Source organism: Pseudophryne corroboree, chromosome 5 (genome assembly GCF_028390025.1).
Source record: "Pseudophryne corroboree isolate aPseCor3 chromosome 5, aPseCor3.hap2, whole genome shotgun sequence".
Lineage (NCBI taxonomy): Eukaryota > Metazoa > Chordata > Amphibia > Anura > Myobatrachidae > Pseudophryne > Pseudophryne corroboree.
The window spans coordinates 712,179,090-712,194,837 of NC_086448.1; the positions used below are offsets into that span (position 1 = coordinate 712,179,090).

Below are 15,748 nucleotides of genomic sequence, written 5' to 3' on the forward strand. Positions count from 1 at the left end.
GTTAAGTTTTATGTGACAGATACCCTATCCATATTTCACTTCAAGCAACATTATGTTAGCTGCAATTTCAATTGTATCTAGAAAATAATAATGCTTTGCATAAATCCTAACTGCACCGTTTAAAAATACATCTGAAATATCTCCTAAGGCACAATACCAAAGATTGACAGCTGCGGTATAAAAACTGTGCCTATTTGTAAATTGTGCACCTTCCTGACGTTAAGTCCTATTGTTGCTACAATTAGGCTTATAATGATCATGTAACTTTTTTTATGTCTAAACACAAGAATACACACTATTAAGTACTGCAAGGCTGGTCAGCAAGCGGGCTGGTGGACTGGGTAATTATAGCACACTATCCATGAGACAGTAAACATTAGCGACCTTTCTTCAGCTACGACCGAACATGCTGATTATGCAGGGACAATTTAGTTTGCAGTGGTATGGTCATTTTCTGACTATTAGCAGGAAATGAAATGAGATATTTCATTATTATTTAGTATGAAAATTCAGTAGAGAAGTTGCTGAAAATTACTGCTGAATTTATACTTGAGTTACTACACTCATTATTTCAAACATCTTGGTCTGAATCAATATCAGTAATGATTCATTCTTTTGATTAAGAAGTGACTCCATCTGTAGATGTCAGATAATTACCAAGATGACCCATAATGAGAACATTTCACAACTCTCTGACTTAACTTTCTTATTCCCTCAACAGCATAATGACTTCCTGAAAGAGCTTTTTATAGTGTGCCTATGCTCCTGGGGTTTCTTTTCATGATCAGCCACTATCAATGGAACATGCTCATTTTTCCCCCTTCGTTAAAAAAATAAATATATATATATATATATATATATATATATAAAATATAATTATATATATATAATTAGATAGATATACAGCATACTATATATATTTTTTTTTAATTAGAAGAAAACAAACAGTGTATTGTCAAAAAGTTATTTTCCATCTTCAAGTCTTTAATGCACTTAGTTAAAAAAACAAATATGTGTATTAAAGACAAAGCATAGCTTTAAATTGTGATACTGAATGTGCTTTGTTATTCAGTTAAGGACTCAAAGGGGAATTAATCTCTGTTTTATTATATCAAATATTGAAATAAGAAACCTAAGATATTCTTTTGATCTATACACTGGAGGATAGGGGATTTAAAAGTTTGCAAAAATAAATCTAAACTTTCATTGACAGGTTAGCATAAAGCAGGAAATGTACTGCGGGAGCAGTGTACAGAGACACGTTGTAGCTTTTAGATGTGTTACAATATCCCTGGCTACTTGTGCGCTTTCAGTTGAATAATGTCAGTGTACAGTACTCACTGTATTTCTCTCAAGGTCTGTTCGTTACAGTTCACATCATGTGTTTTCTATTTTTAAGGTCCTAATAATCCTGGGCAACTGAAATAGGTCTAGACAAATAGCGGCTTTTTAGTGGTTGTGGATCTGCAGCATCTCTCTCTGCCTAGCACTGTGGGACTTGTAGCACCTGAGCAGCTGTATAGTCAGGAATTGTATACATCTGGTGTAACACCAGGGCCGGACCGGCCATCTGGCAAATGCCAGAAGGGCCAATAACCTGATGGGCCGGTCAGGCATGACAGGCTGAGCTGCTTGGCCATATAGCTGACAGAGATCCATGGGTTCCGCCTCCCAGCATTCTGCTCAGCCGCCCGACATACAGAAAGATGGGTGGTGTGCACTAGCCCACGCCCCTGTAAGCTGTGACTGTACCCCTTGTCATGTGCACACGCTAGAATGCCAGGCCCGATCCAGACCCCCAGTCCGTCCCTGTGTAACAAAGTGACATATACATACTTTGGGGCTGAGGCAGAGTCTTAGTGGGATGATCTCTTTGCACAGATGAATTTATGCATTTTTGTGCCTCTCCGGCTATTCTGAGTCAGATGTATCGTTGCTGGATCTGTCTTTTCCATGCAACAATGCACCCGTGCTGAGCTATTCTCTCTTGTGGGAGTGTCATGAGCAAGTAGCTTGAGTTCCATGATATTCTCAGTCGTGCATACAGAAAAGGGAAGCCTGTTTCAGACGGATCTCTTGGGCTGGTGCAATTGCGATTACTAATGATGGTTGTTACGGCTGTAGATGGAAAAACTATGGGCGGAGCAGCTTCATGCTTGAAGCCACACGGATCCTTGCGTTACCCCTATGGAGTCAAACAGGCTTCCCCTTCATCACGCAACAAATCTGAATTGGCCCCTTAGTTCACCTGTATCCTGATTTTCAGGAAAACACAAATAGATACTATTGGACAGAGATAATTTGCACCTTACCTTCTGGTTTAAAAAATGAATTGATCGTATGTTGGTCTTTAACTTATCATGCATATCTTCAGTGGCAGCTAGGTTCTTTTCCAACAGACTTGTCTGCTCCAGCCTAATGCAATTGAAAGACAAACTGTGTTCAGACAATGAAGATCAGTAGAAACAAAGGATAATAGGCCTCAAGAAGAGACTCAAAAATGAACAGTTACTTTTTTTTTTTAAATAAATGCAAAACTGTTTCATCAGCAGATTCAAAGACAAATCTCAAAAGGCAACAATGCAAAAGCAGATAGGTTGGATATGTTTCTCCTCAGAAATAGAAGTGTTTGCTCAAGGGTGCAGACTATAGTTACAACAGCTACCATCCACAGCAGCACTGTATGAATGCATATGATCTATAGTATAAGAGGCAATTAATTAGGTCCCCAATGAAAACTTTGCTCTGGGCCAAGAAAGCTTTAAAGCTCAGGGGTTCCCTATCGGTGTGTCAAGGCATATTTGTGTGCCAAAACACCTGACCTTGATGTGTCGCATAAATGTACAATAGGTGTTATAAAGCAAAATGCTTAAAATGTAGAAGACTGATATTTGAACTGTATATTTAACTAAAAGGTTGGGATCCATGTTCTATTTTAAATTTACTACAAACTTTTTATTTCATTTAGCCTGCCTAGATGATGAAGGACATTGCTGTATGCATATTCTGTAAAGGATGCATCTCTTTTGAAGATGTCTTCCAGAAAGTCCTTTGTTGCAAAGTTCAGAAATCAGGATAAAGGATAGCCAAGCAATTTTAGGATATGCCTGGGAAGAGAAAGGGCAGACCTAACTCCAGTGTATATGTAATCATGTTTATTTGCTAATGTCACTCAAAAATTATTTTGCCTTATTAAAATGAATCATGCTGGAATAAATCCTGATACCAAAAAAGAACTTCTGCATGAAATACTTTGTCAAAAACTTATGGTTACAGGTGTTTTTAAGGAAGTTCTTGGTATTTTATTGCAGGACAGCAACAGTATTTGTTTTCAATTTGTTGATTTCAGGCAGAAGTTAGAGCACAAGGAGTTATTCTCCTAAAAAATAGTAGTAAGTTTAGTGATTTTAATAGGATTAAGAATAACAAATACAGATGTGTCCTTATACACCTAGGGTCTATATGCTATATGGTACCAGACTCCCCGACGCAACTGTGAAGTCTTTTTTCTTAAAATTTTGCATCTTGGGGGTAATTCCAAGTTGATCGCAGCAGGATTTTTGATAGCAATTGGGCAAAACCATGTGCACTGCAGGGGAGGCAGATATAACATGTGCAGAGAGAGTTAGATTTGGGTGGGGTGTGTTCAATCTGCAATCTAATTTGCAGTGCAAAAATAAAGCAGCCAGTATTTACCCTGCACAGAAACAAAATAACCCACCCAAATCTAACTCTCTCTGCAAATGGGGGGCTGCAGTGCACATGGTTTTGCCCAAATGCTATCAAAAATCCTGCTGCGATCAACTTGGAATTACCCCCCTTATTCACATCACAGATGCAGTGAGACACTACTTAAAATATACTAGAGATGCCGGGCTGTGAGGAAAAACCGCGGCTGCTGCATTGTAGCACTTTTTACACAAAATCACGCTCAGATACAAATCTCAATAGTCAGTGATAGCCGAGGCTATCCAATTAGCCCCAATGGGGTGCGCCATTCTCCCGATGCCAGCACTCAGGCACCCAAATCACAATCAGTGATAAGTAGCCTGCCGGACCCGCGATAACACATGGGATCCCGGATCCCATGTGTTATCGCACAATCGCGGATCCGTCTTCGTCCAATCAAAATGGATACTGTGATAATGACCATCGGCCAAAATCCGTGATATACGGCCACTTTGATCCACAGAAAATGGATCGCCTCTAACTGGATACCACCCAGTGTATGCTAGCAAGTTTTGTCCCTCACATTTGTTTTAATTAATAAAAAAAAATCAAAAAATTAATCGTAGAACTTTGTTTACAGATGTACAAAAGTCGCACATCAAATTGAGCGGTGCAATCTAGCAGGATAGCTTTATCACTCCCCATTGTAGAGTTTTGCTAACAATGTATACAATAACTACATAAGAATATAATTGTCATTTTTATCACGGGCATGATGATTTTGCAGCTGTTTATTTTCATTTGTTTATTGTGTTTTCTTTGAAACATTGTCCATGATTATGAAATGAGCACATAAGTCATGAATTCGGTAATTGTCAGAGCCGTACTACATAAGCATAGGAAATTAACCAAGTAAATGATAACACTACTACAGTTAATTTCATTATTTGAAATATTCCATGTCAGCCATAACCAATGGGTTAACTCCCTAGTCAGTTAAGTTGACACAGAATAAAACCACCTCAGGAAGGTACACTGTATGCACGCTGGTTTTGTATATGCGGCGGTATACTGGTGGGGTGGAACTATTTGGGGTCTGTGGCCTGCGTAACACCATCTTAATGTGAGTATAGTCTGGAGACTCTCAGTGGCACATCCTTACAGCATGGAACACAGAGCTGAAGATGCGTCAACAATCTGTGCATATGCAGTAGAGCACACGGGTCAGAGGTCGCACCTCCAGTAGTCCAGGGTCTTAGTGCCCGGATGGAGAGACATTGCAAGGCACTCTCTCCTAAAACTAATTACATTTCTTTCTAAAACTCCATAACACTAAACCAAGATATCAAAGAAACAGGATGGAATAAGCATAAGTTAACACTGATTCTACAAAGGAAATATAAAAAAAACACAAAAAAACTTTCTACCCTTGTAGAATTTGCCAGTAGAACTTTTGCACATCATCTTAATGCCCCTTGCAAGCTCCTGCAATTATATCCCTTATCTGTTTTGCAAGTATATGTATGTATGTATGTATGTATGTATGTATGAAGCATGCCTTTTGCCAGGTCCTACAGAAAGAATGAAAGATTAATCTTTGTATCTTAATTTTTTTGCTCTGGTGGGATAAACATACATTGCCCTATCCAGATCAAGGGTATATAATGTAATTGTTACTTGTCATTAGCTGATTTGATAGCAAATAGATAGGAGTGTGATTACCTGGTTGATATGAAAAGATTAAACTACCAGATAAGAAAACGGGATTATTTCATAACACCACTTTGGCTGTATAAACATTCATAAAGACTCCTTACATATGTGATTTTTCTCACTTGAAAGACAGACACCATTGCTAGAAACAACACTTAAGTGTGAGCCTTATGTTGGAGTCATCTTGCAAAGGCAAAAAAGGGAACAGATCTTAGAGATCAAGGATCTCAATAAGATGCCCATGTTTTATGCAATGCCTTAGAGATCAAGGATCTCAATAAGATCCCCATGTGTCATGCAATGCCTTAGAGATCAAGGATCTCAATAAGATGCCCATGTGTTATGCAATGCCTTAGAGATCAAGGGGCTCAATAAGATCCCCATGTGTCATGCAATGCCTTAGATATCAAGGATCTCAATAAGATCCCATGTGTCACGCAATGCCTTAGAGATCAAGGATCTCAATAAGATCCCCATGTGTCACAATACCTTATTTTCTTTTGCTATCTTAATAAACAAAAGTTAAAAAAATAAAGTAATCAGAAATTGTTGTGCAGAAAAACACTCAGAAATGTCAGACACCTGACAATCTTTATATAATAAAATCTAGAACCTATGAAATGGCGCAGTAGTAAAAGCTACTGTATAATAAACAGTGTTAAGAATTACATTTTCCCGCTGGAAGCAGCAGATCACTTGCTTATTAGCAATGACTGTTGTATCACCACATCTTCAAAGAGAGGATTGCAATAAAAACTGGTTCCTGGTGTAGGAGATCTGGCCAAGGAGGCAGAGACAAAGGCTATTCCAGAAGTACTCTTTAAGCCACTGTAAAGCCGTAAAAGAGACGACAATCATTAGTAACCACATATATCACATTCTCGTGATAGGAGAAGGTACCAGCGGCTAATGTCATACAAACCCAAAGAAGCTAAGTGCGTCAGGGTGGGCGCCCTGTGGAACCCAGTGTACCTCACAGAAAGAGATTTAAGAAAGGTAAGTTCTTACCATAAATCTCCTTTTCTGCAGCGGGGTACATTGGAGTTTTATAGGGAATAACATTGGGGATGTTCTAAAGCAGTTCCTCATGGGAGAGGACGCACTGTAGCGGGCACAAGAACCCGGCGTCCAAAGTAGGCATACTGGGAGGCAGAAGTATCGAAGGCATAGAACCTTATGAACGTGTTCACTGAGGACCACGTAGCCGCCTTGCACAATTGTTCAAGGGTTGCACCACAGCGGGCCGCCCAAGAAGGTCCAACAGACCGAGTAGAATGGGCTTTGATGGTAGCAGGAGCTGAAAGACCAGCCTGTACATAAGCTTGTGCAATCACCATTCTAATCCATCTGGCCAAGGTCTGCTTATTCGCAGGCCAGCCACATTTGTGAAAACCAAAAAGGACAAAGAGGGAATCAGATCTCCTAAGAGAAACTGTTCTCTTCACATAAATACGGAGAGCCCGTACCACATCCAAAGACCGCTCTTTGGATGTGGTACTGACTCAAGAGCTTCAAAGTTCCACAGACTCAAGAGGTTCAAACGGAGACTCTTGTAAGGTGTCCAGAACAACCAACAAATCCCAAGGAGCCATAGGTGGGACATAGAGAGGTTGAATCCGTAAAACACCCTGAGTGAATGTATGAACATCAGGCAGAGTCGCAATTTTTCTCTGAAACCATATCGGCAAGGCAGAAATATGAACCTTGAGGGAGGCCAGATAAAGGCCTAAGTGTAGGCCCTGTTACAGGAAAACCAAAAGCTTGGCAGTACTGAACTTATATGTGTCATACTGGTTAGTCGTACACCAGGCTAAGTAAGAATTCCAGACCCTATAATAAATCTGAGCTGAAGCCGGTTTACAGGCCTTCAACATAGTTTGAATGACCGCCTCAGAATATCCTTTGGCCCTCAGTATGTAAGCTTCAAGAGCCATGCCGTCAAAGCCAACCGAGACAAATCCTGGTAGACACAAGGGCCCTGAACAAGGAGGTCTGGTCGTTGCGGAAATAGAAGAGGACGCTCTATCGAGAGACCCTACAGGTCTGTGAACCAATGCCGTCTGGACCACGCTGGAGCGATTAGAAGTAGTATTCCACCTTCTTGCTTCCTTATCACCCTGGGCAGAAGTGACACCGGGAGGAACACGTATGGCAGCCGAAAGTTCCATGGAATTGCCAGTGCGTCCACGAACGCTGCTTGAGGATCCCTTGTGCTTGCTCAGAATGTTTATCGGGAGGACAGATTCCTCCCTGGTCCACGACCCTGAAGAGTGTTGCTCCAACACCGCGCACCAGCCCACAGACTGGCATCCATCATCAGAAAGACCCATTTGGAGATACAGAAGGGACGACCCCTGCTCAGTTGCTGGTTCTGTAGCCACCAGCTCAGTGACAAGCGGACCTCCGGAGTCAAGGAGATTATGTGGGTCCAGATCCCGGTGAGGCAGGCTGTCCCACTTGGAGAGTATCAACCTCTGCAGGGGTGGGAATGAAATTGAGCGTACTCTACCATGTCGAAAGCCAACACCATGAAGCCTAGTACTTGCATCGCCGAGTGTATCGACACACATGGGCGAGAGAGGAAGCATCTTATCTTGTCCTGAAGTTTCAGGATCTTTTCAGGAGACAAAAACTGCTGGTTGTGGGTGTCCAACAGTGCTCCCAGGTGCACCATGCTCTGAGCAGGGACCAGGGAAGATTTCTTCCAGTTGATGAGCCATCCGTGGGCTTACAGGAATTTGACCGTCAGTTCCAGATGACAGAGGAGAACCTCTGGAGAGTTCGCCAGGATCAACAAGTTGTCCAGATATGGCAGGATCCTGATACCCTGACGGCGGAGTTTAGCCGTCATGACCTTGGTGAAAATTCTTGGAGCCGTGGTCAGACCAAAAGGTAAAGCCTGGAATTGAAAATGTAGGTTGCCAATAGCAAACTGCAGGAATTGCTGATGCGACACTGCAATAGGAGTATGTAGGAAAGCATCCTGTATGTCCAGGGATACCATATAGTCCTGGGGCTCCAAAGACAGAACAATATACTGTAGAGCGAAGCGTTTCCATACGGAATTTGGAAACTTTCACATATTTGTTCAAAGACTTGAGGTTGAGAATAGGCCGAGGACCCATTTGGTTTCAGGACTAAGAACAGCGTGGAATAGTACCCCCTGCCCCTCTGAGCCCGAGGCACCGGTACTATCACTCCTGTATCCAGGAGAGATTGTACCACCAAATGGAGTTTTTGCTTTAACCTGATCCAAAGGGATGTTTGTTGAGCAAAACTGACGAGGGGGACGTTTCTTGAAACAGAGTGATGACTTCCCTTACCCAGGCATCCGAAGTGGTCTGTAACCACACCTGAGCAAACCATAGAAATCGGCCTCCCATCCTGGGATCCCCCAGGGTGAGGCCCACCCCATCATGCAGCAGGATTGTCTGTTTTGGAAGCAGGCTGACGGGCAGCCCAGGCACGTTTAGGTTTGGGCTTAGAGGTTTTGGAAATGCGAGCCTGTTTCGGGTATGCCTGACCCTTTGCTTTAACTGGAGGTCGAAAGGAACGAAAGGATGTACTCTTAGCCTTCAGAGCAGAAGGAGAAGTACTAGGCAGACATGCAGTCTTAGCTGAAGCTAAGTCAGCAACAATCTTGTTGAGATCTTTCCCAAAAAGAATGTTTCCCTTAAAATGAATCACTTCCAAGGTCTTTTTAGAGTCCAGATCTATGGACCAGTACTGCAACCAGAGGATCTGGCAAGCCAGAATATACAAAGTAGACACTTTGGCCGCCAAGATACCTGCATCAGATGCCGCCTCCTGAATACAATGAGAGGCTGTAATAATGTATGAAAGACACTGTCTAGCATTATCAGGAAAATCAGATGATAGTTCCGCTTCAACTTCCTGAACCCAGGCCTCTATAGCCTTAGCAGCCCAAGAGGCCGCAATAGTGGGCCTATGTACAGCTCCAGCAAGAGTGTAAATGGACTTCAAGCAACCCTCCACATGCTTAACCGTCAGTTCCATCAGCGAGGTGACGGTAGTAACAGGCAGAGCAGAGGACACAGCCAGACGTGCGACTTGTGAATCGGCGGAGGTGTTCCCAATTTTTACTTAACTCTGCAGCGAGGGGATAACGGGCTAGCATCTTTTTAGACAGAGCAAATTTCTTTCCTGGATTTTCGTAGGATTCCTGACGAATGTCAACCAAGTGGCCAGAATGAGGTAAAACTAATTTAGTAACCTTACGACGTTTAAACTCTGGTTTGTTAGAGGTAGCTGGTGGCTCTTCATCATCATCGATTTTGAAGAATCAGCCTGATAGCCTCCAAGAGGTCAGGAACATCCACTTGTGTAAGAGATTTCCCATCAGAAGCATCTGCATCAGTGTCTGAAGGGTCAGTGTAAGCGCCATCTTCATCGGATGAGGTATCCGAAACATGTTTGGATTGTGAGGAAGTAATGGCCCCCGTTTAGATGACCCCTTGGTCTTAGACGGGCGAGAGTCAGGATTTTGCTTAGCCAGAGACTGATTTAATTGCTGTAACTGAGAGGACAGAGTATCTGCCCATGGCGGATTAACTGCAGGTACATTATGTGGCTGTAATGGCACAGGAGGTCCCATAGGGGGCGCAAGTCTAGTTACTAGCGTAGTCAGTAAATTAGAGAAAGCAGCCCAAGGTTTGTCTTGATTTTCCCCCATTGCGGCATACTGACCATTGGGTATAGAACCCCCAGTACCTGAACCCGCAGCTGCTATGTTTTCCTCTGAGTAATCTGTGGCATCAGCGCTGCATGGTGCAGGATCAGCCATAGATCGACCACCCTGTTTAGCAGACATTATATGTAGACAAATTACCTGACAAAACCCCCCTGTATAGTGTGACTGCAAAGCAGAGCACAAACAGAGGATTTTAGAGGTATGTGGTGACCGTAAAACACAGAGAAAAATAACAAACTAGTATATCCTGTGAAACACTATATTTATGAGGACCCTGAAGCACTTAGCCCCCCCTCAGGGTACAGAATATAGGGATAGTAATATGTTTGGGATACACAAAATAGAGATCACACAGCAGCTATTGGCACACACTCAGTCACATATACAATGCAGAAATTATTAGCAACAATAAAACTGCACTGGACTAGCAATACTAAGTACAAACTGTACCACTACGTAAAGCTATATAGATATAACAATACACAGTAAAGACTGGATGTATATCACAGGACACTTGTACTAAATATCCCTGTAATAATGCACTTGTTCTTAACTAACACTGTCTAAATGACATGTAGAATACTTAAGTGTCCTGTAAATGCACAGCGCTGATGATGCAGACGGCTTTACAGAGGAGACATTGCCCAGCAGTCCCAGAATCAACTCAGCATGTGTGTAATGGCGCCCAAACACTGACAGGGAGTGAGGGAGGCAGAGAGATGCAGCTCCAGGGTGGGAACATTTGCAGTAAATGGCACCTGGGGATGGGGGAGGGGCTACAGGTCAGAGCCTTATCCCCTTGCTGGACTACACCACCGGGTACTGCGGGCCCTATTAAACTGGATTATGAGGTAATCCGACCTGCGCCCCTTGCCCTGGTGGATTAGTTGGGTCCCTGTACAGCCACAGTGTCCACGCCAGCGCGCACAGCCCATCTTCTAGAGACTGCGGCGGATCACAGTTTTCAGCGGGTCCCGCCTGGGGGACCCTCTTACCACCTCCCTGTAATGCGGCCACGCGATCCTGGAGAGCAGCGGCAGGTGCCTGCACTGCAGGCACCAACTTACAAACTGAGCTCCTGTGCAAGGAGGCGGGGATATAGAGGAGGTGGCGCTGTGCATCTTGGGAACAGTCAAAGCTTTTAGCCTGTTGGTACCTTGGATCAAGATCCAACTCTACACACTGATGTTATTCCCTGTGGAACCGCAGTGTACCCCGCTGCAAAAATATGTTTGTGCAAGGTTCAGTCTCCTAAATGGATTTAATATCAACTGAGATAACTGGCTATACTGGGCTGGATTTAGGCGACATATAAACTATGGGCATTATCACAATTACGGTTACTATACGATATACTGATTGAATTGTCTAGCTCACTTTTTTATGATATATGGTTCCTTGCTAAAGTATTCACCCCCCCTTTTGCATTTTTCATGTTTTGTTGCCCCACAACCTGGAATTAAAATGGATTGTTTGAAGGTTTGCATCATTTCATTCACAGAACATGCCTACAACTTTGAAGATGTTTTTTTTTTATTGTGAAGCAAACAACAAAAACTGACAAAATAACAGAAAACTTCAGCGTGCATAACTATTCACCCCCTAAAGTCAGTACTTTGCAGAGCCACCTTTTGCGGCGATTACAGCTGCTAGTCACTTTGGATCAGTCTCTATGAGCTTGCCACATTTTGCCACTGGGATTTTTGCCCATTCCTCAAGGCAAAACTGCTCCAGCTCCTTCATGTTGGATGGTTTGCACTTGTGAACAGCAATCTTCAAGTCTGACCACAGATTCTCAACTGGATTGAGATCTGGGCTTTGACTAGGCCATTCCAAAACGTTTAAATGTTTCCCCTTTAACCACTTGAGTGTTGCTTTAGCAGTATGCTTCAGGTCATTGTCCTGCTGGAAGGTGAACCTCTGTCCTAGTCTCAACCCACAGGCAGACTGAAACAGGTTTTGCTCAAGAATATCCCTATATTAGCACCATCCATCTTTCCCTCGACTCCAGTTTCCCAGTCCCTGCTGCTGAAAAACATCCCCACAGCATGATGCTGACACCACCATGTTTCACTGTGGGGATGGTGTTCTTAGGTTGATGGGATGTGTTGGGTTTGCGCCAGACAGCGTTTACCTTGGTGGCTGAAAAGTGAAATTTTAGATCTGACCAGAGCACCTTCCTCCAAACATTTAGGGAGTCATCCACATACCTTTTGGCAAACTCAAAACGTGCCTTATTTTTATCACTGAGTAATGGCTTTTTTCTGGCCACTCTTCCATAAAGACCAGCTCTATGGAGTATACAGCTTATTGTGGTCACATACGCAGATACACCAGTCTCTGCAGCTTTTTCAGGGTTACCTTTGGTCTCTGTGCTGCCTCTCTGATTAATGCCCTCCTTGCCTGGTCTGTCAGTTTTGGTGGCCGGTCCTCTCTGGGCAGGTTTGTAGTGGTACCATGTTCTTTCCATTTGAAGATGATGGATTTGATGGTGCTCCGGGAGATAATCAAAAATTTGGATATATTTTTAAAACCCAACCCTGACTTGTACTTCTCAACAACTTTGTCCCTGACTTGTTTGGAGGGCTCCTTGGTCTTCATGGTGTGATGCCTCTTGCTTAGTGGTGTTGCAGCCTCTGGGGCCTTTCAGAAAAGGTGTGTTTATACTGATAGATAATGTGACACTTAGATTGCCCACAGGTGGACCTCATTTCACTAATTATGTGACATCTGAAAGTAATTGGTTGCATCAGAACTTTTGAGGGGATTCATAGCAAAGGAGGTGCATACATATGCACATGCCAATTTTCTAATTTTTATTTATAAAAAATATTTTTTATATACATTTTTCTCATTTCACTTCGCCTACTTAGACTATTTTGTGCATATCCATCACATAAAATTCAGATAAAAAATAAATAAATTAAATTAAAGGTTGTAATGTAATAAAATAGGTAAAAAGCCAGAGGGGGTGAATACTTTAGCAAAGCACCGTATTAAGCATATTTTCAGGTTAATCGCTCCACTGATTGTATTTAGCCTGTGTATTCACACAATCTCTGGTGCCGCTATGTCTTACAAATGGTTTACCCCACCACGTTTATATAACAAGTGTCTTATTAAAGTTTTTATGTCGACATCTGAAATCAACATATATTTTTTTCACTTCGATATCAAATTTATATAGATGTTTTAATGTTATTGATTTATTTATTTTCCATGTATACATGTTTGGATAACAGATATCTGCAGAGGAATATGTCAGTAGTTTTTGGTAAAAGTATGAAAACTTTTTTAATGTAAATGTTTTCAGTATAAAAAAGACACTGTGGAATATCACAAGGGGTTAATGTAAACACAACTAAGATGTCTGGTAAACAAATTATTTTGGGGGGAGGGCAAAAAGTTGCAAAGTGTAAAGTAGTAGAAAGAAACTTTTATTTGAGTAACTGTAAACGACATAAAATGAAAAATGATGTACATTATGCACAAATAGGTTCAAGCGCTGTCATCATATGGGATCAAACAGGAGTCAGACAGGCAGATAGCATGCAAGCATGCAGATCTGGCAGCTTGTCCTTGTGACAGACAGAGACTGCTTCAAAGTTCCTTGTAACTTGCCTGTGGAGTCTGTCAAGAGAGATGCTGGAACTGAATAACTATAAGAAACATTCAAGGGTAGCGCTAATGGCAGGATGTGTAGTACTTAACACATCCTTGTTTGTAATAATATGAACAAGGGCAAACATATTTGTGATTAAATATGCATTAGGTAAGAAGGTTTGTGATGAATACCACAGATTTCCTTATATCAGTGTAGCTAGCAACTATCAGTGCCTCCTATTATGCCCCTCACTACTTTTAAAAAGAAATTATTTCCAGAAAATTAACTAAAGGCTTCAGTTATCACGATGGGATTGGCTGAAAAATAGGAATTTCAGGGACTCCAATCAATATTGCAGCTAAGCTAAAGGTTAATCAGCACTGGTTACTTATATGTTTACTTTCATGGTAAAGTACATATGTTTTGTTACAGATGATGACATGCCCAGTGCACTCAGATGTCAGCTGTACATCGAACAGGGGGACTGGAAGCAAACTGCAATGTTGTCCATCTCACTACACTGCCCACCACAGGTCAGTATGGAGGAAAGCAGAGCTGTGCAGGCACCAAACAGATCCTTAAAAGCGTTTTTTTCACCACATTCATTTTTGAACATAATAATCTCACTACAGGGATTTTTTTACCTTATTAAATCAGACATTAATACAAATTCAAAACCAGAATACTATATAATATAATTTAATAAGCATGCATCCCCAGTAGTCAATACTTCAGTTGTATTCGCAATGTGGTGCTCTAGCTGCTGTGGCACACTATTTTTTTTAACATTCCCTAATGGTAAAAGTGTCGCAGGCAGTGCTGCTAGAGAGATACATTTTGAATGGGTGTGGTTCATCAAATCGACAGTGTCTAGGTCAACAATGTTTAGGTCGACCACTATAGGTCGACAGTCACTAGGTCGACATGGATGGAAGGTTGACAGGGTTTCTAGGTCGACATGTGCTAGGTCGACAGGTCTAAAGGTCGACATGAGGATTTTATTTTTTTGGGTGTCGTTTTCTTCGTAGAGTGACCGGGATCCCAAATTAGTGCACCGCGTCCCCTCGCATGGCTCGCCATGCTTCGGGCATGGTGCCTTCGCTCCGCTACCGCTTCGCTCGGCACACTTTACCATTCCAATCGTAGGCCACGTAGATCGTTAAGTATGAAAAAATTCAAAAACAGAAAAAAAATGTGAAAAACTCATGTCGACCTTTAGACCTGTCGACCTAGCACATGTCGGCCTAGAAACCCTGTCGACCTTCTATCCATGTCGACCTATAGTGGTCGACCTAAACATTGTCGACCTAGACACTGTCGATCTTCAGACCGGATCCCATTTTGAATACCTCTTGCAATATTTAATTGAATCAACCTATGGAAGGTATTAGAGACAGTAATCTTGAAAACATAAGCCTCAATTTCGACCCATTCCTTTTGGAATATTGCTCCAGCTGAATCATCAGTTGGGAGGAGCCGCAATGGTCAGCAACTTATTTGGGAGGAGCCGCAGTGGTTAGTGGCTCAGTTGGGAGAAGCCACAATGGTTAGCAACTCAGGAGGTCATTCAGATATGGTCGCTGCTGTGCACATGTCTATGCACCACACACTGCACGGCCGCAACAGCCATCAGTGCCCTGCGATGGGATTGTGCGAAGGATCCATTCGCACGGGCATTCGCAAGGAGATTGACAGGAAGAGGCCTTTTGTGGGTGGCAACTGACCGTTTTCAGGGAGTGTTCAGGTGGGATCAAGCGTTTTCAGGGAGGGTATCTGACGTAAAATCCGGTCCCGAACAGCCTGATGTGATCGCAGTGGCTAAGTAAGTCCTGGGCTGCGCAGAGATTGCACAAAATCAGTTTGTGCAGCTCTGCTACACATGCAATCGCACACCTGCACAGCGAAAATACACTCCCCCTGTAGGCGGCGACTATCTGAACGCAGGACAGCAAAAATCGCTGCCTAGCGATCAGCTACGAATGACCCCCTTAGTTGGAAGGAGCAACAATGGTTAGCAACTAAGTTGGGAGGAGCCGAAATGGTCAGAAAGC

General features: G+C 42.6%; 1 protein-coding gene across 5 annotated transcripts in view; it reads right to left on the minus strand.

Annotated features, from left to right (window-relative positions):
- The window catches only part of LOC134928326 (polyamine-modulated factor 1-binding protein 1-like), an 817,199-nt gene that overhangs the window by 22,706 nt on the left and 778,745 nt on the right, over positions 1-15,748 (minus strand). For 3 of the 5 annotated variants that reach the window (XM_063923947.1, XM_063923945.1, XM_063923946.1), the window contains one exon: positions 2,313-2,415. The exons of 1 other annotated variant lie outside the window; for it this stretch is intronic. In XM_063923947.1, coding sequence (XP_063780017.1) covers positions 2,313-2,415 — 103 coding nt within the window. Of the gene's footprint in view, positions 1-2,312; positions 2,416-15,748 lie in introns of those variants that run through there. One more of the 5 variants, XR_010177892.1, reaches the window with a different exon arrangement.